General features: G+C 43.0%; 1 protein-coding gene across 1 annotated transcript in view; it reads right to left on the bottom strand.

Moving 5' to 3' along the window:
• ADAMTSL3 (ADAMTS like 3) overlaps positions 1 to 27751 on the bottom strand; it is a 536839-nt gene that overhangs the window by 423178 nt on the left and 85910 nt on the right. Inside the window, exon 3 of the mRNA XM_088472851.1 lies at positions 12119 to 12238. Within this exon, the coding sequence (XP_088328977.1) occupies positions 12119 to 12238 (120 nt within the window). The remainder of the gene's footprint in view (positions 1 to 12118; positions 12239 to 27751) is intronic.

The raw sequence follows: 27751 nt of genomic DNA, 5'->3' as shown, positions 1-27751 counted from the left end.
CTTTATGATAGGACTGAAACAGCAGCTTCTCCCACTTACGCACAACAGGAGCTTTGAGATAAGGCATGGAGCCCATAGGGTCTGTTCCTTACAGCCATTTTCCTAAGTCTTTTGTGAATGGCGCTTAGGATTTTGTGATTTTTTTTCTCTCCCTGGGAATACTATAAAGGGGGTTTACATTTTTTTGTTTCAGTTTAAGGGGCCTATTTATCAAGCTTTTTTTAAATAATATTATGTAGAAACTGCAGCTTCTGCATAAGTTTATGAATTGTTGCTATGTACTAATAGCACAATGCAGGAGATTTCACAGAAATCTCCGGCAGTGTTAATTAGCACTGCAGATCACAGTCCCCATTATTATCAACGGGCACTACGATCTCAGCCATATGTACTAACCTCCAAAGAGCGCTTTTCAGAGTTTGACCCAGTTAGTTTACACCATCAACGGCTTTAGACCTATGGAGGTTCCAGGTGCAGGCTCCAGCAACCTACAGCCAGCGGTGGAGGCTAACACTGTTAGCAGGGCCGGCTCTTCCTGGAACAACTGACATGAACAAATGTGCATTTGGATTGACATACACACTTGCGTTTTAGCTGTTAATAATGAATTCTGGCAAGACTGCCTGTCACCTTTCTGGTGACAGTACCACTTTTGCTTCTACCTGCAGCATATAAAGATACTGTGGCAAGCACAATTATAGTCCCTGGCAATATAAAAACTTTTGCCCTTTACTGAATCGTATCCCATTGATTTTGTCATTTTTGTTTAATAGACACAGTATGGTTATTACATATTTTCCTCCTCCATAAATATACAAATTAACTTCACTGACTATTTCCATTGCTTAAAAAACTTTCAGTAAATAATGATAGCTCCGTATGTGGGAGTTTTATTGCAGTTTACTTGTGATGTCCATGAAGGAATTAAGCTAAACCATGAGTTGTCTCTCCTGCAATACCGATGATGACCACAGAGGGCATCATTGGTGAGGTACAGACACCTCTTGACACTGAATGTGTCCTTGGATGCTTGTACAGTAATTTAGCGAGTTTACTTCAGGTCATTATGGGTCACTCTATTAGTAAAGTCTATCCTACTAAGTGAATGTGAGTTACGCTAATAAGTGTCAGGGCTCGTTTATGTCTCTAATTGTTACAGTGACTGCATACTGTAGCTCAAATGCAAATATTATTATACATAGTTGACACTTTTCCCTTGATTATTTAATAATATTACAATTAACATTTCCTGATATAGGGCCAACATATTATAGAGCAATTCATAGGATTTGTCCCAGTGGAGCTTACAGACTAAAGGGGGGAGATGTATTAACATCTGAATTATGTCTGTGCCAGGAGACATCCAACCACTTAGTGATCGTGCTAATAATGCTAGTATAGTATAATATGTAATGGCTCTTGGGAGGCCCCGTTGCACTGGCGCAAAATTTTGAAAAGTCGCACAATCTCAAAGCATGCAAACTGCGCATTCACATAGCTTCATCCGCAGATGGTGTATGAGTTGTTAGACAAGTCACAGAAAGCTCAGTTTTTCGTCGCTTAGTATGTGGACATCCCTCTTCGTCGCCATAACGGACTGTGGTTGTGGCATTACTGGAAAAAACAGAAGGCCTCGCTACAGACATCTCTGGTTTCTCCACAGATTGCCTTTTATTACATGTTGGAGAACCATGATACGTTTGGTCCTAATTCTCTAGCACACACATTCACAGATTCTCATCAGAAGCCAATTAACATGCCTGTATGACTCTGAATTATATATATATATTTCATGTATTTTTAAGTTTGTTTTGCAAGTATAGTATTTAACAACAAATAAACTTTTGTATTATTATAGTTTTTGCTGCCACTAGTGGGTGCATTTGTCTGTATGTAGAAAGCCAGAAAACAGAACTACAGAACCAATTAATTATGATCATGTCTGGTGAAATAAAGTTGCATGTCTGTACAGCGTAATTATGATTTTGTCTGGTGGTCAGGCCATGTTGGGAGGAGTAGTAATCTATATCTGTATAGTGTAAATATGATCATATCCAGAGGTCAGGCCATGTTGGGAGGAGTAGTAATCTATATCTGTATAGTGTAAAGTTGATCATGTCTAGTGGTCAGGCCATGTTGGGAGGAGTAGTGGTCTATATCTGTATAGTGTAAATATGATCATGTGATTCATGTCTAGTGGTCAGGCCATGTTAGGAGGAGTAGTACAGCGTAATTATGGCCATATCTGGAGGTCAGGCCATTTTGGGAGGTGTAGTCGTCTATATCTGTATAGTGTAAATATGATCATGTTTAGTGGTCAGGCCATGTTGGGAGGAGTAGTACAGCGTAATTGTGATCATGATCAGGTCTTTGGCCATTCCATGAAATGTCCCATACGTGTCACTGTCAAAAATCTGTAGCTGTGTATCTTTTGAGTTTTCAACATAGGTTTACAAGTTAATTTTTTTCTCATAGGTTTTCTTAAAAAAAACAACACAGGATTTTAATACAAAATGTTGAGCTGAATTATCAAGTAGAAGTTTCCTTTACGTGACATGGAATGGCCTCTAGTGGATGATGAATTTTGGGAGGAGTAGTGGTCTATGGGCCTGAATCATAGTTGTAGGCTAATGCAAACACATTTTCGAATTTTGCCACTTAGCAATTTCTAAAATATGCTAATGCATCAACCGAAGCAATTTGCATTGAGACGCCCACTGGAGCCTTCACAGCTGCCCGCAACTGTGTACACAAATGCAGCATCGGACACAGATCCTGAAAACATCGACTCCTCAAGTGAGTCTATGGTCACTTTCAAAGGCCGCGGTAATTGAGACGCTGGAGCTTTGTTCTCTGCGTACACGATCGCAGATGCCTGCTAGTACACGCCCAAGAAAAGGCCCTAACAAGCCCGCACTTTGGCTGGAATTCCCCCTAACCACCCACAAAACTGTCTCTTCCTGACAATCAATTGCGAGTGAATCCTCACAGCGTGCTTGATCACAAATAATTTGCCGCACATGTGCAATGCAACTGTCAGGACTGCGACTATTTCAGTACATAAAGATAGATTACTTCTTCCAAAGTTCCTTTGTGGTCATTGGAGGAGCTATCCTTCTTGCTAGCATTCTTCACATACAGGGAATAGAGAGTTAAAGTGTTCATCTGTTTCCAAGGTGTTGTCAGGTTGTGGGATTCCTAGATTGCTCATTATTGCAAACCTGATTCCATTTGGGTCACATGTTCTGAACTTCCTATGGATCACAGACCTCTAGTATAAAGCCTGTTACTAACTGTGTCTCAGTGTCTGTGCAACATTACTTTCAGGTCTTTCTTGGACTCCTGCCAGATCCTTGCTGTGGCTGTGGTTTGCTGTGGACTTTGCTATATCTCCGCTCTTGTTCCAGCTTAACTTCTCATGCCAGTTACCAGCCGCACTGCAGAGCTCAGCATAGCCATTGCCTAAGTATTGCTTTCTGCTCCACTGCTGTGGTTTCACCTGTTGCTGAACTATTTACTTTGCCTGTTGCCTCTCACTCCTGTGGACCTCGAACCCATCTTCATTACAGTTGTCAACTGCACCGTTACAGTTATCATCACAGCATTGCGGGGCTCAGCCCCGTTCTGGATTCTAGTCACACCGCAGGGCTCAACCCTGCTTCAACCTTCATTGCATCGCAGGGCTCAACCCCGCTCCAGATTCTAGTTACATCGCAGGGCCCAACCCTGTTCCAGAACTACATCGCTTCACAGGGCTCAACCCTGCTTCAACCTCATCGCATCACAGGGCTCAACCCTGCTCGAATCTCACTGCATCACAGGGCTCAACCCTGCTCCGACCTCACCACATCACAGGGCTCAACACTGCTCCGACCTCACCACATCACAGGGCTCAACACTGCTCCGACCTCACTGCTTCACAGGGCTCAACACTGCTCCGACCTCACTGCTTCACAGGGCTCAACCCTGCTCCGACCTCACCGCATCACAGGGCTCAACACTGCTCCGACCTCACTGCTTCACAGGGCTCAACACTGCTCCGACCTCACTGCTTCACAGGGCTAAACCCTGCACCGACCTCACCGCATCACAGGGCTCAACCCTGCTTCATCCTCACAGCATCACAGGGCTCAACCCTGCTCTGTCTTTCACCGCATCACAGGGCTCACTCTGCTCCGGATCTCCATCACTACAGGGTTCCACCCTGGTGAAGCTCCTCTATACCATCCTGAGGTGTTAGCCTCATACTGGACTCGGGGTTCCCTACCATATTAACTATTCTGTGTTAAAGACTATATGGGTTTTTTTTCCTATACTCGTTATTGCTTATGTGTTGAGCCCTGTGATGCTCCGACCTCACCGCATCACAGGGCTCAACACTGCTCCGACCTCACTGCTTCACAGGGCTCAACACTGCTCTGACCTCACTGCTTCACAGGGCTAAACCCTGCACCAACCTCACCGCATCACAGGGCTCAACCCTGCTTCATCCTCACAGCATCACAGGGCTCAACCCTGCTCTGTCTTTCACCGCATCACAGGGCTCACTCTGCTCCGGATCTCCATCACTACAGGGTTCCACCCTGGTGAAGCTCCTCTATACCATCCTGAGGTGTTAGCCTCATACTGGACTTGGGGTTCCCTACCATATTAACTATTCTGTGTTAAAGACTATATGGGTTTTTTTTCCTATACTCGTTATTGCTTATGTGAACCTCAGTGTTGTTGAGACTTTATGTGAGACGTTGCTATTATATTTCTCCTGTGAATAAGTTCTATTAACTTTTATTCCGTGCTATCGAGATTTCATGAAAAGGTCATTCCTAAAGCCACCCCAGTTTACTGTGCCTAGTAGGCCTGCCTCCTCCCAGGAGTCTCAAGTGTCGGCAGCCGTGACAGCAGCTGTGATGCATGCGCAAACCACAGATAATTACTCAACTCCATAAAAATCAGCATAGCGTTCAACTCTGATTCAGGCCCTATGTCTGTACAGCGTTAATTCTGATTAAGTCTAGTGGTTAAGCAATGTTAGGTGGAGTAGTGTTTTATGTCTGTGTAATATAATTATGATCATGTCTAATGGTCAGGCAATGTTAGGTCCTGCTTGCCAACTCTCCCTGATTGACAGGGAGACTCCCTGAAATAGTAGCAATCTCCCTGACGAGCTCAGAAATCTCCGATTGCACCTTACGCCCATTATGAAGCTGTTATATTAAAAAGAAAAACAGAGCTATACTTACCCCCATTATGAAGCTGTTATCATTAGTATCATGTCCCTGCACTGGTTATAAGTCACAATGATCCCTATGGCCAGAGCCGGCCCTAGGCATAGACAAACTAAGCAAATGCCTAGGGGCATCCAAGCCCGCCGAGGGCCGGTGGAGGTTTGGTGCAGGCACAGCCGGGGCACCTGCTGCCAGCTGGGCAGAGACTCTGGCAGCTGCTACTGCTGCTGCACAGCTCAGCTGACAGCTCCGATTGGGTCTGGCAGCAGCAAACAGTGAGCGGGCAGTGGCAGAACAGTCATCAGCAGTTTGTTCGGGTGGAGCACCTGGACGGCGACTAGTGGTTAGCGCTGGGCTAGCTCACAGGCGTCACACAATAAGAATGATCTTCTGCGCATGGGCAGAGGTTCATTCAGGACTTTCAGCAATGGTCAAGGGAGGGCTGCTGCACCATGGGCCTTTGCGGAGCTTGGAGTAGTGAGTCACACCTCATGGCTCTGGGCTCTACCTCCAGCAATCATCACACACAGCTGCGGCCTGTCAGCCTGAGACGGGAAAAGCAGGTCTGCCACTCAAATAAAGTAAGTTTGGAAATGGGAGAGGGCTGGGGTGCTGTGGGTGCTGCTGGGATAGGGGTGGTGGGTGAGGGTTGTTGCTGATATTGTGCTGGGATAGGGGGGTGCTGTGCTGGGTGAGGGCCCCTTCTGTGAGGCCACACCCCTTTTCAGGATCCCACGGGGAGGGAGGCACCACCCAAAATCTTGCCTAGGGCACTAATTTTGCTAGGGCCAGCTCTGCCTATGGCTACATGCACTTTCTGAAAAGTATAGATAACTGCCTTGGGGCTCATTTACATTTGGATATAAATCAACTTTATGGAACGCGTCTCAGATGTAGCAGTAGACATCCACTTTACCGCCACGCTCATACAGTAGGTGTTGCTTTCATTATATTCATGAAATGCTTTTTCAATAGAAGGCTAGTATGAATTATGACCATGTCACGAGGTCAAGCCATGTTAGGAGCAGTACAGCGTTAGGTCTGTACAGCGTAATTATGATCATGTTTAATAGTCAGGTCATGTTTGGTAGGTGTACTATATTGTGTCTCTATAGTACCAACATAAACAAAGCAAACAAATGCAAGCAGCATAAAATGATGTATTCCTGAAAGCTAATTACAAATGTTGGCAAGGATAACTATATTGGTCAGATACATTAGCCGCCTTCTATGTATTCCAGACAAAAGTCTCTATATCTGAAAAAAGCAGAGGAAGAATTTTGCAATGCAAATAATGTTCCATATTATGCTTATGCTGCATATTAACATGCAACTTTATAATGTGTTATTGTTGCATTGATCACCAAATTATATTACAGATATATACTGTATATATAGCAGATTGCAGCTAACCTTGTAGATATTAGGGTTTAATTATTGACACATAATCAGTTTCTGATTAAAACCAGGCCAGATAAAGACTGGAGGTAATACACCATAGAACCTGTAGAATTTATACTGTATGTCAGCTATTGAATTGATGCCCCTGATAGCTACAGTATAAGCTCTCTGGAAGTTTAATTGGCAGTTTGGGGTTTACTATACATTATGGGTGGTATTCAATTAGACGCGGGGTTTACTCCGCGACTTATTGCCGGACAAAATCCCTGCGGCGTGGGAAAGGCTAAATTAAATTGCCTTTTACCTGCGCCAAAAAATCGGGACTCACGTGCGAAAACACACTGATTCAGTGTAAACTGAGGAATCAATGGGGGTTTTTTTCCTGCGCACGAGTGTTGCTATTTCTGTGGACTGTACCTCGCAGCTCCATGAGCTGCGAAGTTCAAACCGACTGTGGGGGCTCACACGCGGGATAATCCCCGCTAATTGAATAGCTCCGGCATGGCAATTAGCAGCGGGGTAAACCTTGTGGCTAATTGAATGTCCCCCTATAAGTCTCATCATTTACAGATGGAGCATTTGAGATTAGGATCACTTCTTTCATGTTTACTGTGATCAGCTCACTTAGAACCAGCCCTATAGAACTATTAAATAGGTGAATCTAATGTGTCTATATTGTTTCAGCCGTTTTAACTAGAGATGTGCAGGTTCTGTTTTACTCAGATATGTTCGGATCTCATGTGTTTTGGATAGCCAATAAAATAAATCCAAACTAATTCGAACTTGCGATAATTTTGGCGAAAAGAACCGAGTAAAACCGAACATCTTTAGTTTCAACACAGGTGCTATATAATTATGTGAATAATTTCAAAAGCAAAACACAGTACAGCATACCAATGGAGATTAAAATACTAATTCAATTTATCCCTGCCACAGTGGCAACCCAGTACATAGCAGGTTTTCCTGACCACAAGTAGTTATCCAACTAAGAAGGAACCAGTGAACAAGCTGCTTACATAAGGCTTCTGACAGCTCTCCTACTTGGTGGTCTAAGGCATGGAACAGTTTAAAGCTTGGAAGCGACACCTCAAGTGTCAGTGAAATAGGAATTCTTAATTTCTATAGGAAAACCAATCCTTCGTAGCTTGATTTTGGAAAGAAATTATTGCGGTAGGTAAGAAAAAAGCAAACCACCAACAAAGTGGGAAATAAAAACATTGACTAAAACCCCTTTTTCACTATATTCCATTACAATTTCAAAGGCTCCAAATACACAGCTGCTGAGTGGAGCCTCTGTTCTATTATTCTGGGAACATTCTAGAATAGTGGCTGTTACGAGTCATTATTGTATGGCAGAATACTGCAATTCAGCTCAAGAAACACAATAAAATGACACTCAGATTCACATACAGTATTAAAATACAAAGGGGGAATATAGTAGGGTCCCAGTTTACAATGGTGCAGATTTTTTGTTTATTTTGCCACAAGGTTTAATGTGACATTATTTTATTTTTAATAGGCAAAACCACAATTTTTTTTAATCTTGCGGAAAAATTACAGAAATAAAAATATTTTTGCAAATTCAGACCCTATTACATTTCCCCCAAAGTCTAGGACCATAAAACAATTCAATATGTACTGGGCAAGCTCACAGAATAGATAAATATAATGTCAGCCAATGAAGACAGGGTGATCATGAGAGACCAAAACCCAACACCTGATATATTCTACTACACCAACATATATATATATATATATATATATATATATATATATATATATATATATATATGGGTTCACTTTGAAAACCGGTGTATAAAATAAAAAAAAATAAAAACGTTTGTTCTTTGGAGTTAATAAAATGTATATGACTTAAAAACAGCTGCAATGCAGGGGAATAGGACCCTCTGTAAAATTAGCACTGGAAGTATGTAAAAAAAATGCAGGATTGCCTTGACTCAAGAAAAATAAAATAATCTTTTTTTCTTTTCATTATGTTTTATTTATTATCACTCTCAGGGCCTCATTAGTGATATTAAGTGATATTCTTATTAATCACTCGTTACTAATCTTAAATGGTGCTCCAACCAATCAGCTCCAGTCATTTTTCAAACATGTGACAGTTAGGAGTTGATTGTTTGGAGCATCATTTATAACAAGAATATCACTCAGATAAATGAGGTCCTCTATATTGTAAATCTTTTAAGTAAAAGTATATTTAAAAATCGTAAAATTGCTGGAAAATGGGACAGAATGGCTAACCAAAGGGATGGACGGGGCAACGTAAAAAAACAGTAATGTTCTGGCAAAAACAGGACGTATGGTCTCCATGTTAATATATCCTAAACACATATCAATTCAAATATCTGGATAGCTCAGATGGAATACTGCATTAAGGGCCTGCTTCAGATGTGTACGTAGTGTCGATGCAGCATGCAAGCGGCCAATGTTTCTAGTCTGTGTATGCGTCTGAGTCGCACCGCGCCTCTTAGTCACTGAAAGAATTGGGCTGCAAGAATTGCATTTTAAGCCATAGTTGCACTGACACAGGTGGCCATTTTCAGAAGGAGATTCTGCACCTCCATAGGGCTGGTGCAATTTTCGATCATGTGACCGATGGTGCATCCTAATGCGCACAGCGATGGATTAGCGCTGCAGCCCGTGGGGGTCTCAGTAGTAAGACAATCGTCCTGCCATTAGCATAAGAAGCAGTTGTGGCTGTAACTGTGCCCACCTCTGAATCAGGCCTGAAGACTGTCTCTACCTAATAGTTTATTTAGCAAATTATAAGTCCACTACAAGTATTATTACAGTACACATCAACCTCTTGCATTCAATAAGGTGCAGATAAGTCGCTGTGATCTGGTACCAATAATGCAACCACTACACTATTTGACAGAACAGTCACATAATTTATTACAAAGAGCAGCGTTCTAGCACTGAAAATACACTGGGAAGAGTCAGAGCATTCATATAGGCTTCAGCAGTAAATGTGATTCAAGAAGAATGCAATGCATTTTGGGACTTGCACTTTTACAATGATACCAGAGATATGCTTTTAAATAATATAGGGGGATGCGATAATTAACAGGGTGCCCGATGTTGCAATTCAATTGTTTTGGGCACCCATTAATTATTGCATTCTTCGCGGTTAATTAGACTGGGTTTAGCCATGTAAAACGGCTGAACCCATATATTGTCCAGGTTAGGGCACAAAAACCAGGATTTATCGCACATTTCTGCTCGCCTCCTCAAGAGGGCATGAACAGAAATGCTGGCGATGGCAGCTATTCGTGTTCTAATGGAGCAACAATTGAATTGCTCTGTTGGATGCCTGGCTCTACCAGCCACCAGTGAAAACAATTGAATCGCCCCTGTCTGAGAATTATCACAACCACCAATACTACCAACAACAAAAAATAGTTTACACTGAAACTAAACAAAATACAGCTAGATGGGTACTAGACACAATGTCTTATAGAAACATGTTCTTTGTCATGGATATAATTCAAAAATACTCCTTGACTGAATAGAGTGGTGTTAGTATTGTTGGACTGGGGAATGAAGGTACTACTGGGGGAATGAAGTGGTAGGTGCCCATTCATAAGGGGTATGGCCAGCCAACAGAGGGTGTGGCCAGCTAACATTGCTACTCAGATTCTTGGTTAACCATCAGAGAAGACATAGTTAGCATGCAGAACATAGCTACTAAAGGGGTGTTTCCGGACTGCCCCCTTTTATTGGCAGGAGGGAAAATCTCGTTGTTATCCATGGAAATGATCCATTTTTATCCGTGGTCCTGCTCCACCATGTACAGTAACTTACCCTCTAATAGAGTAACCATGTGTAATTTGAGTGCACAGCCTGGAACCTGATTCCTAGAGGAGTTAGTGAGGCCCACCGGGGATTTCCGCTGTACCACTGTGGGCCAGTCCGACCCCGGGTGTTAGCCATTTTGTGGACTGAACCAATATTCATGAGAATGCAGCCTATCCATACACTATGAATGATGATTCAAGGCTTGGGCATCCAAAAATATTATGGTTTCCAAGGGAACTGAACAGCTGGATTCTCGTGATTATAAGTACAGACCACAAAAGGGCTGCCTGTGAAGTGTATCAAGTTGTCTTAAGATTTTTTGAGTTACTTTGCCTAAGACATGAATTTAGGCTACTATTATGCCTTTTACTACCAAGAAACATCTGTTTGTAATTTCGATGGTGGTAAATGTCAAGTGACTGGATCCATCAAGCTCATCATCAAAGATTCTATACTTTGTCTTAATTTCTCTGTCATTTTGAAGTATTCCATTCTTGAAAATTCTTAGTTCTTGTTAGACAATAAAAATGTGAATGAGAAGTCAAGATATCTAGGATTGGTGTCCTGGCCATATAAAATCTGAGTATAAATTTTCTACAAACTCGGCTGCTCATGTGAGTTCTCATCAACCCATACCTTCATCGTGACTCCTCTATCATTTCATCACGTCTCTCTGAAATCCTGCCAAATAAGGATCTAAATCTCACCAACACTGAACCCTTTATTTGGTACAGACTTTGCAAGTTTTACATCATGGCCAAAGAAGAAATTTGGTAACCTTTAGAAAACCATCAGATACCTAAGGACTGGCTGCTATGAAAAAGTATGCAAAATTGTGCCAAAACTTTACAGAAATACAAAATCTGAATCACATTGTTGTTACTCCATTTCCAAATATACCATTCAGCACACTGTTTAAATTTGTATCTCGGAATAATCTGAGTTGGGACGAAGATGGCCAATTCATTCAGCTGTGTGGTGAAAGGTAAAGGACTTTATCAAAAAAGCCAAATTCCATCATGAAAACATGCACATACTGTACAGCCAAATGCTGAATGAAACAAATATTTTGCAGAAAACAGGAGTTCTGAAAGTTGAATGGGAGCAAATGACAATCGATTATATGGTTTTAAACATTGGAGAACAGACAAAAACGTTCAAATTGGTTAAATTTGTTTTATGTAACCAATTTGGCTGAACGTCCATTTTTATCTGTTTCCAGCGTTTGTGAACACTTGTCATTGGCTCCCATACATTACCAGATTTTCATTCCAACCAGCCAGATTGGACAGATATCTGTTAGATAATTGTATAGTGTATGCCCAGCATTACACACTCACACAACTTCACCATTGTTTTGTAATAAGATTGTACAGTATAAAGTAAACATTTCTTGAATTTCCCAAGATGAATAGCCTTTCTTGGAAGGAAGCTTTGGAAAAAGGCTTCAAACATGTTCATAGCCTTACAACATCACAGTATGAATTTATAGTTAAACTGTACATTAATTTGATTGCATTGTATCATAGCTCTATTCGAATTCATGGGGCCAGCTGTGTAATTGTTATGACTGTATGGCACTGGGCCAAATTCCATACAATAAAGATAAGTAATAAAATAGGGGCTATAGATTTCTAATATGGACAATATAAAAAAAAGTGGCATTTACTAACCTGATCATCATAGCGGTATGTTAGAAACTGTTCCCCTGTTGTGTCTTCAAGGAAACTTCCCTGAGGAGAAAGGGCAAATTCAGGAAGGTAGTAAGCTCCTTGCTCCTGCTCAGCTGCAGCCTGTTTGTAAATAATAGAAGCACAATCAATTACAGTTCATATACTAGGACAATAACAAGAAGTATACTCACAAAAAACTAATGGCATTCACTTGTACCCCAAAAGTCATGGCTGTAAGTAATATCACACATTTTCATGAATATGAGACTTGTTTACATGTAATTAGCAATAAATATTGGGCCAAATGTAATAGGGTGAGAGATTAAAAACATCTGGATGAGAGTTTAAATCGAGAGAGTTTTTTTGAGTCTGAAAAACATGAGAGTTTGTATGTTCTCAGACTCTATTACATTGGCCGTGTTTAAAAAGTGTGAGAGTTTACTTGTACATTTTGTAAACTCTCACCCTATTACATATGGCCCATTAAATCTAATAACAAAAAATCAGTTTTCCTATTTATGTGATAAAGACATTGGGCTTGAATGAGATGTACGCTAATTTCACCACCACCACCACGTCCGTGTACCCGACGTTGCAGGACCAGATATGCACATGTGTAGTGCGGCTCCTGGATGAATCATTAAATATCTGAGATTTACGTAAATATTGTACATTTGGAAATCTCTGAATCAGGCCCAAGTAGCATCTCAATAGTTAATAGAACACTCGCAGAGAACTGACAAAGTGGACAGCACAATCTCTACCACTTAACAGTGTTACAATGCTACATCTTAAAGAAGGGGTGGGGAACCTTTTTTCTGCCGTGGGCCATTTTGATAAATATAACATTATTTGCGGGCCCGGTGGTGCAGGCCACGCCCCTCCATGTGATGTCACACAGGGCAGGGCCACGATCACTGGTGATTACAGCAATGACTGGAACATCCTGAGGATGCTCCCGGGGAGCTGTAAGGGCAGCAGTGTGACTGTCTGAAGCATCCTAAGGACGCTCCAGGCAGCACTGCTGCATAGATTCTGGCAGCAGAATGCCATTCTAGGCACCCTGCTAGCCAGATGAGGCTAGCAGAAAAAAGCTCAGAGGGCCAGACCAAATACGGCCCCCAGGTCTGAGGTTTCCCATCCTTGTCTTAAAGGGAAAGACTTAAATTTTTCTCATACATCTTTTAAATGGGCCCCAACAGGCCCATACAGAGCTTCATCGTACCCATATTACCTATATAAGCTCCACCTTATTGAAATATATAGGTTCTGCTATAGCAGCGGCGACGTTGTCTTCTTTGATCTCTCCCTCAGCCCATTCTAATATGCTTCTTAGCCTGGACGCTAAAAAGGCCTTTCATACAGTATAATGGTCTTATATCCACAAAGTCCTGTCTCGTCGTGGTTTTGGTGCAGATTTCAGGGCCTTGTTTGGTTTTTCTACACCTCTCCAGTGACCTGACTCTTTGTTAATGGTTTTCGAGGTGAGAAGGTTGCGATGTCTTGTGGTATGAGACAGGGCTGCCCCTTATTTCTGCTACTCTTTAATTTGGTCCTGGTAATGCAGACTTTCAGAACACTGTGACGGCCCACCCCTTTCACTCTTTGGTATGTGAAGTGCATACGTACTGTTGGCCATCTTTTGGTCAGGTCTACACCATGTGACCCTGCCTATTAAGTGGTTAAATCATAAAAGAGGCAATAGCAGCTAGATTATACACATAGGTCTGATGCAGAATTAAACACAAGTTGGCTGTAATTGCTCTTGTATTTGTGCATGGATCTACAGATGTATCCTCGTACACTATTGCTGCAGTCGTACCAAACAACCCCTCTCAGCACCAGGTCCAGTGCTACTATGCTTGTGCCGAGCATCATATTTGCATCTTTTTTGATAGAAAATGCGTCTTAGGCACAATGCGATGTGACTAAGACGTCACAGGAGACTGCGCTGATTAATTTGATATGAGACACTTGACACTTTACTAAGAGACGCATTTTTGGGCGAAAAAGACACTTGGCACAAGTAGTGACGCACGGGACCTGGCGGCACACACATGCCAGGTGTAACGCACCGCATGGCGAATTGAGGCTAGGTGTATTACGGCACATCTGTAAATATGTATATTCCCCCATATGCATAGATTAATGTATCAATGTAGCTGTACCGCATCTATTATATTCTGCACCATACTATCTCTCTTCAGAGGCAGCCCATTGTGGATGTTTCTGTCAGCTAACTTCAGCCAGACCGTTGTTGTACAGTACCATCTGTTTTGCATGTTTTACAATATAATTTACAAATTGGCTTCACTTTACAGGTATCATGCCAGTTCCGTAAATATATTTATGGATGTAGTGAATCCAGGTTTTAAGATTTGGATGAACACTAAATCCTTTTACTAAATGTTTTACTGAATACCCAACTGAATATAAACCCTAATGTGAATATTACAATTAAGCAGTGTCGGTGGGTCGTTGAACATTAAAATTGTTATTCTTTAGGTTTTGTCTTCTGGGAATGATACAAATATTATCGGATAATTAGTATGGTTTGCCATGATATTATTGAGGCACCTAAAAGTACTGCAAAAGAGGAGTGTAGGCATTTCACTGAGGTGGTGTGCGGCAGTAATCTTTCCAGGCCTCTTCTGGACTTTTAGAGGTCCTATTCCATGCAAAGGGTGGTAGTTGCCCTTGCGATAGCGTTAAGACGCCGGCAACGAACAGTCACCTCGCACCCTTCGCGGCCCGCTCCGAGCCCAAATTCGCTTAATTTTGCTCGGAGCACTATGGGGCAGCGAGCACTTTTAAGCAAATTTGGGCTGCCATACCCATGCGTCCATTGTTGCGATGACAAGTACCCGCAAGAACATCGCATGGAATAGGATTGGCCCTTAGTGTTTGCTGAGTGCTCAATTGTTTCCCGTATTTGGTTACCTAAATTAACTGCACTACCATAGAGTAAAAGATTATACTAAAAGTGCCAGTCCAGAGCCACCGGGGAGTAGACTTTTCCTCGAGTACCTCTGTTCCCCTCACAGCGCTAGCCAAAAACTGAAAGGGGGAGGTGCATAGAGTATTAATCAGAAGCCACAATCATGACATTGTGATCGGTCATCCTGCTTTCAACACTTTCCAACATCGTTTAAAGGATTAAAAGGTGCATATAGTGGAACCCAAGATCTGAAAAGGGGGATAGAACTCTATGAAAATTTTTCTATTTTTTTATCTGTGTGATAGTACAACTTTAAAGGGCTCCACATATGGAGCGATATAGCGGCTAATCCGACAGATTGGAACGATATCGCAGCCATATCGTTCCATGTGTGGGCATGATATCGGCCACTGTGCGCTTCCGTGAGGTCGTCCGTTGCTCCGCCAGATCTTTCTGTCTGCTCAAGAGATCTGGTGAAAATGACGAATGATCTCATGCTAGTCTATGCGGAAGGGAGGGGGGGCGCGGCATATCGGGCGGTCAGGAAGCGGATCGCTCAGTGTGTGGGGACCGCCCGATATGTCGGACGTCGGATCGTGCATCGCATTGCCGGCTAAACATCGTACCACATGTAGCCGGCTTAAGACTCATCTGTAAACAACTGAATCTGGCATTCAATGCATCCTTCAATATTCTCCACAGAGAATGTCTATGCATGGTCTTTATGCACCAAAATCCATTACACCCCTTTACCCTTTAGCGTGTATAACTTCAATGAACAATGACTTAGTTGTTAAAGAGAGAGCAGGCAATACTTTTCTGCTTTCTGGGACATGTATTTACACTTACATACACGGTTACAATAAAACTAAATGTAGCAAAGTGGAAGGAAATAGGAAGTAGTAGAAAGCACTAAGGAAATCAAAATAGTGAATTGGCAGGAGCGTAAATAACACATTCCTATTTATGTGAAACGGTTTCAAATATACATAATAAAACATAATCATGGCTTATTAGCATGTCCACAATAAAACAGGTCATAAGTGCAATAGCTAAGATGCCAAAACATAATATCCATATATTATTACATTAAAAAAATAAAATAAAATTCACAGACTCAAAGTAAATTTACCAAACAATTAAAGTGGGAACTGTGTACGGAAAAGGCATACACTTAGCTTTCAAATTGACATCTAGCCAAAAGACAAAACAAAACAGAGCAGTTGCATAGAAAACAAAACACACAGGGGCCATAGTTCAGCTGGATGCAACTCGGCCATATTGCAATGCGGATTCTGGGCCATATGCTGACTAGCATCTATGTGACCGCAACTCTCCTATCCATACACTTGGTTTCAAAACCGTCATAACTGACTACATTGGGCCTACATCAAATACACACAGTACCCAATTTTGTAAACATTTGTTTTTGAAGCGAACTACAGATTCACTATTAGTTTTGATTAGAATTTAAGAAAAAACTCTAATGCAGTGGGTATAAATTATCTTTATCGAGAAAATGTAAAAATAAAAAAAAACAACAACTGATAAACGACCACAAAATAATATAATATGATCTATGAAGAAAAGACCTATCACCTTCAGAGGTGAATCCGCAGTCAGCCACTCAGTAGCAGCTAGCTAACGCTGTCATCACCATCAGTATGTACTTGCAGCTGTCCTGCTCAGGCCCCAGCAATTCATATGGCTCCTGACAGGCGTATATGTGTCTTCATGCAGGTCAGTCTCTGTGTGCAATTACCCGAGCATGCACCTAATATAATCAGTATGCATTTACACGCTCTTTCTCTCTTTCATTCCCCCGTTCCAGTCATAAGGAGGCACAAGTGGAAGATGTGACAGGTCTACATATGAACACATAAATTTTTTTTTTTCTGCACACTCGCATAACCAATTTGCATATGTTCTGCTATGCACATTGGTGTAAGTCCAACTCAGCATCCGCCCCATATTATCTATCCTCTCTTTACCCAATTCCCAGGTGATGTGATCTATACCAGGTAATGTCGTACCCAGAGCCCATCAGGGTAATGGTTAAATAGCAGTTTACATTATTCTTAGTACCGGAAAATGAAGAAAGAGAAAGTAAAAATAGCTCTTCAAGGGACCTGTTTATAGCCATAAACGTTGAGGTTAAAATGCAGGAAATAAATGACAATACAGTAACATTATATTAAGAAATGAGAGGAATAAGAAGCAAAAAATGTCCTAGTTCTAAAAGTGTAAATCTAATCACGGCTACATAGTGTAGACTAGTAAAAGTCTAGAAAGAGCTATAATAAACTTCTTCTATGCCTACTGTATATGATAAGATCACCGAAAGAAATACAAACCTTAACAAAATAAATTGAAATAAAAATATATGCCTAAAAAGTCTTATCAAAACACCTTTATATCCCGCACTAAGCAGAAAGCAGAGTAGGCCATGTACAGAGCAATGCGGATGTGCGCACCTTTGTATTATAGTACAAAAAGAAAAACACATTATAGTTGCTGCTGAATAAATTTAGTAATAACTACCTGCTTTTCCAGTACGGCTGGCGACCGTCAGCAAGCAGCATACTAAACAGGACAGGAAAAGAAATGTCCTATTTCCTGCACTATAGAAATAACCTCATTGACATTGCACCTAGTCACACATTTGTTTCCCCTTCCTCTACTAAATACTGTGGTTTTGAAGATTTTGCATAAAATAACAATGTGTCAGTATAATGCTGCCAGCCAGTAACAAGGGTGTGGTAGGATGTGTCATCATTCAGAATGTTGATATTCATTATTTCAACACCATAATGTAGACATAACCTGAATGTTGATATCCACAATACCAACATTAACATAATGTTGACATTTTAAAATTGTTGACATTGTGAATGGTGACAGGCACAACACTGACACTGATATTTTGGGCTAAAACTTACACTAACCCGATCTGTAGCCTACTGCCGGGTACACACTAAGCGATATGTCGTTCGATCCGGTGCGACATATCGGGCACATCGGCCAGTCTGTACCCGCTATGTTGCTGACGATGCGCACTCTTGGCATTCTCTCGATCAGCTTCATGAGGTAGTCTCCTGGAATGGTTTTCCAACAGTCTTGAAGGAGTTCAAAGAGGTGAGCACTTGTGAGCTGCTTTTCCTTCACTCTGCGGTCCAACTCATCCCAAACCAGCTCAATTGGGTGTAGGTCGGATGATTGTGGAGGCCAGGTCATCTGACGCAGCACTCCATCACTTTCCTTCTTGGTCAAGTAGCCCTTACATAGCCTGGAGGTGTGTTTGGGGTCATCGTCTTGTTGAAAAACAAATGATGGTCCCAGTAAGCACAAACCAGATGGGATGGGATGGCATGGCGCTTCAGAATGCTGTGGTAGCCATGCTGGTTAAGTGTGCCTTGAATTTTGAATAAATCACCAACAGTGTCACCAGCAAAGCACCCCCACTCCATCACACCTCCTTCTTCATGATTCACAGTGGGAGCCACACATACAGAAACCATCCGCTCACCTCTGCGCCTCACAAAGACACGGCAGTTGGAACCAAAAATCTCAACTTTGGACTCATCAGACCAAAGTACAGATTTCCACTTGTCTAATGTCCATTCTTTGTGTTTCTTGGCCCAAACAATTCTCTTCTTCTTCTTGTTCATCCTCAGTAGTGGCTTCTTCGCAGCAATACGACCATGAAGGTCTGATTCATGCAGTCTCCTCTGAACAGTTGATGTTGAGATTTGTCTGCTACTTGAACTCTGTGAAGACTTTAAGTGGTCTCTAATCTGGTGCTGTTAAGTAGCAGTTTCTGAGGCTGGTAACTCTAATGAACTTATCTTCTGCAGCAGAGGTAACTCTTGGTCTTCCTTTTCTGGGGTGGTCCTCATGAGAGCCCAGTTTCATCATAGCGTTTGATGGTTTTTGCAACTGCACTTGAGGATACATTCAAAGTTCTTGAAATTATCCGTATCGACTGACCTTCATAATGACCTTAAAGTAATAATGGACTGTTGTTTCTCATTACTGAGTTGAGTGGTTGGTGCCATAATATAGATTACAACAGTAGTCAAATAGTGGTCTCCACTGTGTACTAACCCTACCTCTGCACAACACAACTCATGGTCTCAAACACATTAAGAAGGCAAGTAATTCCTCAGATTGACTCTTGACAAGGCACACCTGTTAATTCAAAACCATTCCAGGAGACTACCTCATGAAGCTGATTGAGAGAATGCCAAGAGTGTGCAAAGCTGTCATCCAAGCAAAAGGGGGCTACTTTGAGGAATCTAAAATATAAAACATTTTTATTTGTTTAACACTTTTTTTGTTTAAAACATAATTCCATATGTGTTCTTTCAAAGTTTTGATGTCTTCAGTATTAATCTACTATGTTGAAAATAATTTACCACAAAAACCATTGAATGAGAAGTCCAAACTTTTGACTGGTACTATATATGTGTGTGTGCGAGTCCGTGTTTAACACACACGTGGCGGAGAAGTAGGATTAGGCTCTGTATGGTGGATGGGGTGGGGGGAGCAGGCTCCGTGTGGCTTGGTGGGGGCCCCCACAATTTAGTTGCCCCAGGGCCCCCACAAGCCTTAATCCGGCCCTGATTGTAGTATAACTCTAACCCTATCCCTAATTGCAACATAAACCTAACCCTAATGGTAGTATAACCCTAATTGCATATGATGACATTGTGACTGTCGAAATTCACAATGCTGACATTTTGAAAATATCATTATGACGGTGTTGACATTGTGGATGTCTACATGTTATCTGTACATATCCTGAACGGAATGGCCAACGGTTCAAATCCCGACAGCGGCAGCCCAGCAGGGGTGGAAATCCTGATCGTCAAAAGGTAAGTATTCACCAAACTTATTCTACCCTCTAACCCTCCCTTAGGGGTACCTAACCCTAACCTCTCCCCCAAGTGCCTAACCCTAATCCCCCCCTAAGTGCCTAAACCTAACCCCCCCTTCCCCGCAGCCTAAACCTAAGTCCCCCAGGAGGGTGCCTAACCCTAACCTCCCCCAGGGGTGCCTAACCCCCCCTTCCCCTAGCCTAAACCAAACCTCACGGGCAGGGCCGGCTCCAGGGGTCAGAGCACCCTGTGCCGGCCCATCACATGGCGCCCTCTCATCGCACGATCGAATTTGGGGGCGTGGCCTAATTACCATAGGCCACACCCCCTATGCGACGTTATTTGGAAGCGTGCCCGCATGGCACGCCTCCAAATAACGTCAGGCTGGGGGTAAAGCCCAGCAATCCGTCACTGGCTGGGCTTCCCCCAGCCCTCTTCCGTCAGTGAATGGATGCCGCACGCCATTCACACTCCGGGGGTCCGGCACCGCTGCACAGCTGCGGCGGTGGGGGTCCCCAACCTCCCAATTAGACCACCCGCGGGCCACTGCAGCCCGCGGATGGAGCAGCGGGACATTACTGTCCCACTGAAATCGGGATGCTGGTGAAGGGTGCCGCCCTCTAGGGGTGGCGCCCTTGTGCGACCGCACTGGTCGAACACCCCTAGAGCCGGCCCTGCTCACGGGGGGTGCCTATCCCCCCCCCCCCCGGTAGCCCCTAACATAACCCTTCCCCCCGTGGCAGTCCGCGCGGGGGGAGGGGAATCTGTAAGCCGGGTGTCGGGCTCCCGGCATAGGTCTAATGACAGGCGTCTGTATTTCGACGCCTGTCATTAGTGCCTTGCCAGAATTAGACAGTCGGGAAGCCGGCGGTCGGGATTACATCCGTCGGCTTCGCGACTGCTTCCCTCCTGAACATGACAACATTCAGAGCATGTCAACATTTTGATTGTCAACATTCTGACTGGAGCCCATTACGAGGCATTTCACCATTGTGGGGTTCTCAGTGGAGGACGTGTACTTTATACTCCCTCCTAGCGTCCATGTACAAAAGGGACAGAAACACCAAATGAAAGCCGATTTATAATCTTTAATTCACTTCATTTGCATCCAACATTAGTTATATTTTTGTGTTTCTCTTCCTTTACACAGGTGTTTCACGAGCTAACAAACTATTTTTCTACTGTTACAGAAATGTTTTTATTTTTATATACAGTATATAGATTACCAGACTAATGACAGAAAAAGTATAAAAACAACTCCATAAATATCACTAGAATGTACTATATATAGATGTGTGTGAGTGTGTCACATATTTATATATAGATTTCTAAAATACATATATACATTACACACATAAATGGCATGATGCCAATCATCAAATACCATGTGTTGTCCATCTGTGAAAACCTTGACAACAAAACAACTCCAACATAATTCAGTCATTATAGTGTCCCAACAAGTAAAAGAGCAGAGATAGATGGAAAATGAGTCACAAGTGATGTATTTTTCCATCAACAAATGTGTGGGTTCATTTTAAGAATTGCAGAATTACTGGGGTTTTGCACCTGTCATCTACACTGGAGGCAGCTATTGTGTGGGCTAAACCATAATCATGAGAATACAGCTTGTGAGGACAATTTCACAAAGACAAATTTTTAGGAGGATTCTAACTCAAATCACCAGTGATTTGCGGCAGTTCAGGTTTGAAACCCCAGAATCGCAAGTAGCTTAGCCCAAGCCACTGCCGCTTTAGTGAAAACATCTGCCATTTCAAAGACCCTTCACCTGTCCGGACTAATGCTAACAAGGTACCAGACCCTCTTAAAGTAAATAAAACTGTTACCTAATAGCAGTTACAGATGTGTCCTCATACATCTAGCTTCCTTGCTTGGTAAACAACCCTTCTAGTTGCGCCATGACAAACGTATTTCATGCAACTTTTTACCTTCTAATACATCTTATTGGCACAACGATGCTAATAGTTAGCACAAGCGGCTTCTGCTGATTAAAATTATATTTGGCATGCCTATATTCTGTGAGCAACTGCGGAATAAGACGCATTTGAAGGTATAAAATCACATGAAAAGACGTACAGCAATACCGAATCACACAGAGCTTCCGCGTTATGTGTAGCGCAACTTGTAGCGAATGGAGGATAGATGTATGTGGACTCATCTGTGTGCGGTGCCCCCTAGGTTTGGTGTGGCTGGGCAGCTCTGTGTTGGCACACTGTAACACTTTATGTAGCACTTTGATACCTTAAAATTATTTTTCTACTAATACTGCATATTTATATATTTATTTCTTTGCATTTTAATTACACCTTTCACCTGTGTATCACCTTAACACATAGTCAGTGTTAATAAGAATAAAGTAAAATGTATTACTTTAGTCTCTCATTGGTGTGCTTCCCTGAGGTGGCTGACCTTCGCTGGCTTTTTGGGGTTCCGCACCCCGGACTTTGACTAAGTACTAGGGACCTCCAGTAAGCAGAGACGCCATGAATTGGCCTAGACATATTTTTGCAAATATATGCAACTGAGATCTTTTAATTATCTACCACCCAGGGCAGACAACAGAAGACACGGGGCCCGGACCCCTCCCTTACATACACCTGAGTGATATTACTGAAGTGTTTGAGCAGCTACAATCATGTATTGCATCTATTGTTTTCGTCAGCCTGTTGCAGGTTAATGTATCAGACTTGTATGTTTTCCTAGAAAACGTTCGGGATGGCTATTTGGAACAGTGCGCAATCAAAATTTTGGTTGTGGGTGGATAAATGTGGCATCTGTAAAAGTGCTGAAAATCACACCAAAAAAAGTTTATTTTGAAAATCCACTTCATAAATTTCCCCTTAGAACTTAACTAGAAACCAGGCCGGGATTTCTGAAAATGCCACATAAGCCTGGGCCTAGGGAGCAGAGACATCCTATTGTTATTTAGTTTAGTTTATCATTTGCATATTATAAATATTTAATTATCAATTGACTTAGGTCTTTAAATCATTTACAATTATTTTATACAGATGGGATGCAGTAGTGGTGGATCTATAATCGTAGACGGCACAAGAGAGGAACAAAATGTAAACATAGGCCTGCTTGGAACCAGTGACATTATCAAGTCACCAGTACTTCAGCATTGATGCGGATATCATGGGGTAAATTCAACTGAGGTTGATGTCTGCCATTGGAACTCTAGCAACGGCACAGCAAATCACCCACAATCTGACTGGATTTCACCCTGAAATTAGATACTTTAGTTCGCAGCCCCATAGGGGTGCGTATTGAAATAGGCAATCTCAGGGCTACCGTAAATGTCTTAAGGTGCCTACACACTTGGCAATTTTTGTACACGATTTGCCCGATTCCAATGAATCGTGACGACAAATCGTGTAAAATATGCCCAAATCGTGAGTTTCCACTAACGATGCGCGTACCCGCTGGTTGTACATCGCATCTTCAGATCTGCTGTACTGTAGGGCAGATCTGACAATCTCAGTCACAATGCACTGGAATAGTTAGGAGGGACGATAGATCGTTTGTCACATTGGAGAGTTTTTAACACCAAATCGTGCCCACGACTGCCGGGGAGCTGCCTGGGGAGAGTTCAAGGGGAAAGCGAACACATCGTCGGATCGTGAGCACATCGCCAAGTGTGTAGGCACCTTTTACACACACCCAAGATTGCAGGCTTTGCCCACAATTGAATTGACCCCCTTGTGTAGTGATGGGCTGCAGCCTTGTGAATACTGCTGGTCTGTCTCACACAATGTCTGAGATGGAGAAGGAATGATCTGTTCTTTTAGTGCTGCTGCAGATATTTATAATGTATTTCTATTTCCTTTCTCTCTATGTACCCACTGCCTTTAGTAATTGTAGCAGTAAATACAGTTATATTCTCATTTGTGTACATTTACCCTTAGTGATTTCATGATGCATTTTATTGATTGAACGTGTTTTCCAAATTTTTGAATTGAAGTTGACTGCTTCTCCAATGCACACATACATATTAGATATAGTTTGTGCTACTTGCGGCATATTATAGAGTTACTGTGATGTACCAGCCATGTAGTTTTGTTCTGTGTCACATTTCCTAAATAAACACAGTAAATGAATATCCAGAATTCCATTTCAGAGGTGCCTGAATAAATGCCACAAACTATGAAAAAAATCTTTAGAACAGAAATAACCTTATAAAAATATAACTTATTATTATCCAATTAATTAGAAATTACCACACATCTTTCTAAAACCATAAATCCATACACACATCCCATATACAACAAGAGCCCCAGCTTTCCTTTCTCACACACTTTTTATTATACAATAAACATCTAACCGTTGCAGAGCAAATCCAATATAACCACACAGGAAGCCTGATTGCTTTAACCACAAACCAGTTCCACAAAGATGGTAACAAGGGAGGTTAGTGGGTGTTCCACCATTTCTGGTAATCTCTGATTTCTGCTGGTTTCTCAAGCACTGCAATACGCATCAGGAAATTTCAATGTTCAATACGATTGTCACCTGACTGGTATTCTATCCTCTGGTTGGTGAACTGGTGCTTGATGTCAATGTTATGATCATAGCACAGAGGAAAGGCTACTTTCTTTCCAGAAAATGTGGTGACCTTAATGATTAATCAATGTGCCTGTTGGAAAGAGTGACGAAAGAAGTAACTATTGCTTTATAATTTATGCATTACGCTCCTTCTATTTCAAGAGTAATTCTATACATTAAACCTTGACAGTTTGTGTGAATAGTTGTCCTCATACCCAGAACCGGCGCAATGCAGTTCATGGGGTAAGCACTGCAGGGGGCGCTGGGCTGGAGAGGCGCCCTTCCCGCTGCTTACTTTCTCAGTGCTTTTACAGCTGCGCTGCCGTGCCTGTGACAGGCAGGCTGAGGCAGATGGTGCAGCAGTGTCATGGGCAGGCCTGTCAGGGCAAAACTAAGTGGTGGTCCGGGGTGGCCGCAGACATTAATTATATTTCAATTCAGGTGGATCGGCGATCTGGCTTATTGGTGGTCCAGAATCCGGACCACTCATTAGCCAGATCCCTTCCGCCTGTATTTAAATGTAATTTATGTCTGCCTCAGTCTGGTCAGGAATGGATTTCATTGCCCGGCAATGGCTGTCCCTGAGTGGGAGGAGCTAGTTCATTGCCCTGCCATGATAAGTTGTTAAAAGCAGCGCTACTGCCAGCAATAGCATGTAGACCAGCAGTTTATATGCGCGATGTATGCGATGATATCACGCCGTGCATGTGCACCCGCGCTCTGTGTGGCCAAGAAGAGGAGCAATGGAGGAGCTGCCTCAGCTGCGCACCGCAACGCCAAGAGGAGGACCCACCAAACAGTGAGTGGCAAAGAGAGAGACAGCTACCTGCCGCTGACAGAGGTGAGGAGGGCAGAAATGTATAGTTTATAGGGGTGACCGAACACCCAGAGCCGGCCCTAGGCATAGGCATTATAAGCAAATGCCTAGGGGCGACTCAGAATGCTAGTGGCATTCCAGGGCTGAGCTCTGCCTGTCCCCCCCCTGCCACCGCCACCTGCCGCTGGGGCCACCTGCCGCTGCTACCCCGAAGCCGGTGCAGCTACCCGCTCTCTCCCAAGCGCGCTGCCGCAATCGGAGCTCTCCGATTGGGCAGCGCTGCGGATGGCCAGGCCGGTCATGTGACTGGGATCCGCATCCGCTCGGCCCTTAGTCAGAATGAGCTTCTGCATAGAAGCTCATTCTGACAATCTACAGAAGGCAGTGGCAGATCCAGGGGAGGTGGGCGATTGGAGCAATCGCCCCCCCTAGCACAGACAGTCCGCATCGTGCACTGAGCTGAGCAGTCTGTGTTTAGCCTGTGCTGTGATTGGAGCCTGGCTGAACACAGACACAGGGGGGCATTACTATTAGGGCACTACAGGGGGGCATTACTATAAGGGCACTACAGGGGGGCATTACTATATAGGCACTATTTATTATTTATTACCAGTTATTTATATAGTGCACACATATTCCGCAGCGCTTAACAGAGAATAGTTGGCCATTCACATCAGTCCCTGCCCCAGTGGAGCTTACAATCTATGGGCCTGATTCAGAGCCGGACGCTATTTGCGCTCGCTCGTTCAGAAAAAGGGGCCGGCTATTTAAATTGAGCGCTCGCTCTTTGTGGTCTGTTGACGCCTCTATGTCTGAGCGAGTGAACGAAACATTTTGTAAAGACGCCCCCTGGCCGCTCGCATCCTACGTCATCTCCGCTATTAGAGTAATCGAGTACATCGAAAGGCGTCTGAACTGCTCGCAGTGCTTGTGGTTGGATTTTCCTACCGCAATCATGCGAACAGTTCAGGCTAAGAAACAACCAAGTGACGTGGTCGATGACGCTGCTTTGTTAATTATGCACACCCTTAAAACACCTGTTTTGACCGTTTGGCACGCCTGCGTTCGGATCTCCACTCCCCGTTTTCAAGCACCTTCCCCTGTTACCACCCACAAACGTCTCATCCTTTCACTCAAATTAGCAGGTACTCGCTATTTAGTGAGTGCTCGATTTCCGACCGCAATGACTGGTTGGCGCATGCGCATTACGACCCATACGCATGCGCAGATGTGCGAACATCGCTCGGAGCGAACGAGCGGGAGCTTACGAGCAGCTCTGAATCAGGCCCTATGTTCCCTATCACATGCTCACACACATACACACTAGGGTTAATTTTTTTATATTTGGAGCCAATTAACCTACCAGTATATTTTTGGAGTGTGGGAGGAAACCGGAGTACCCGGAGGAAACCCACGCAAGCACAGGGAGAATAAACAAACTCTGCACAGTTAGGGCCGAGGGGGGTATCGAACCCACTACAGGAGGGCATTACTATAAGGACACTACAGGGGGCATTACTATAAGGGCACTATAGGGGGCATTTCTATAAGGGCACTACAAGGGGGCATTACTATAGGGACACTACAGGGGGGCATTACTATAAGGGCACTACAGGAGGTCATTACTATAAGGGCACTACAGGGGGCATTACTATAAGGACACTACAGGGGGGGCATTACTATAAGGGCACTACAGGGGCATTACTATAAATATAGTATATATATATATATATATACACACACACACACATACATTCAGCTCGGCACTCTGGATACATTTACTGGTAATCTCGGGGATATCCTCCTAGGATAATAAACAAATTCCTGTACCAAGCTGAACAGCCCCTCAGGAAAAAAACAGGCAGCACTCCTCAGTAGTTGTAACAACGTGATATATTGTCACAAATCACATAGGTTATGTTGATGTTTCAAGACCCATTGGTTTTTTCATCATGACATGTCCTGATGAAAAGACAGATTGGTTTTAAAATGTCGACACCACCTACTGAGGAGGGCCACCTGTTTTTTTCCTGAGGGGCTGTTCACCTCGGTATGGGAAGTTGTTGGGGGGCACTAGTCAAAATTTTGCCTAGGGCACCAAATGGGCTAGGGCCGGCTCTGCGAACTCCCTAGCACCAGCCCTGCTCATACCCACTGGGGGTTTTCAGGAATTTTTAACACTAGCAATTTGCAAATACTGCACATATCAAATGCGAATTCATTTTTAGAGTGTTAGTCTTCCCTGTACACGTTCCCATATATTTGCATGCAGTAAACACAGTAAAATAGAAACGTGTATTAGTTACAAAAGATGTAATTACATGAAATCTTACACTGCATGTTCCGGCACAATATACGGGCAATGTGCAGGGCGCGCATCCCACGTACATATGTTAACTCCCCCAAATGCTGACTACTTGTCACTCACTTTGTGAATA

This window comes from Taudactylus pleione, unplaced genomic scaffold (assembly GCF_031769625.1).
Source record: "Taudactylus pleione unplaced genomic scaffold, aTauple2 ptg000129l, whole genome shotgun sequence".
Lineage (NCBI taxonomy): Eukaryota > Metazoa > Chordata > Amphibia > Anura > Myobatrachidae > Taudactylus > Taudactylus pleione.
Note: the sequence above shows the minus strand (reverse complement) of the source record. Positions and strands in the feature narration are given on the sequence as shown.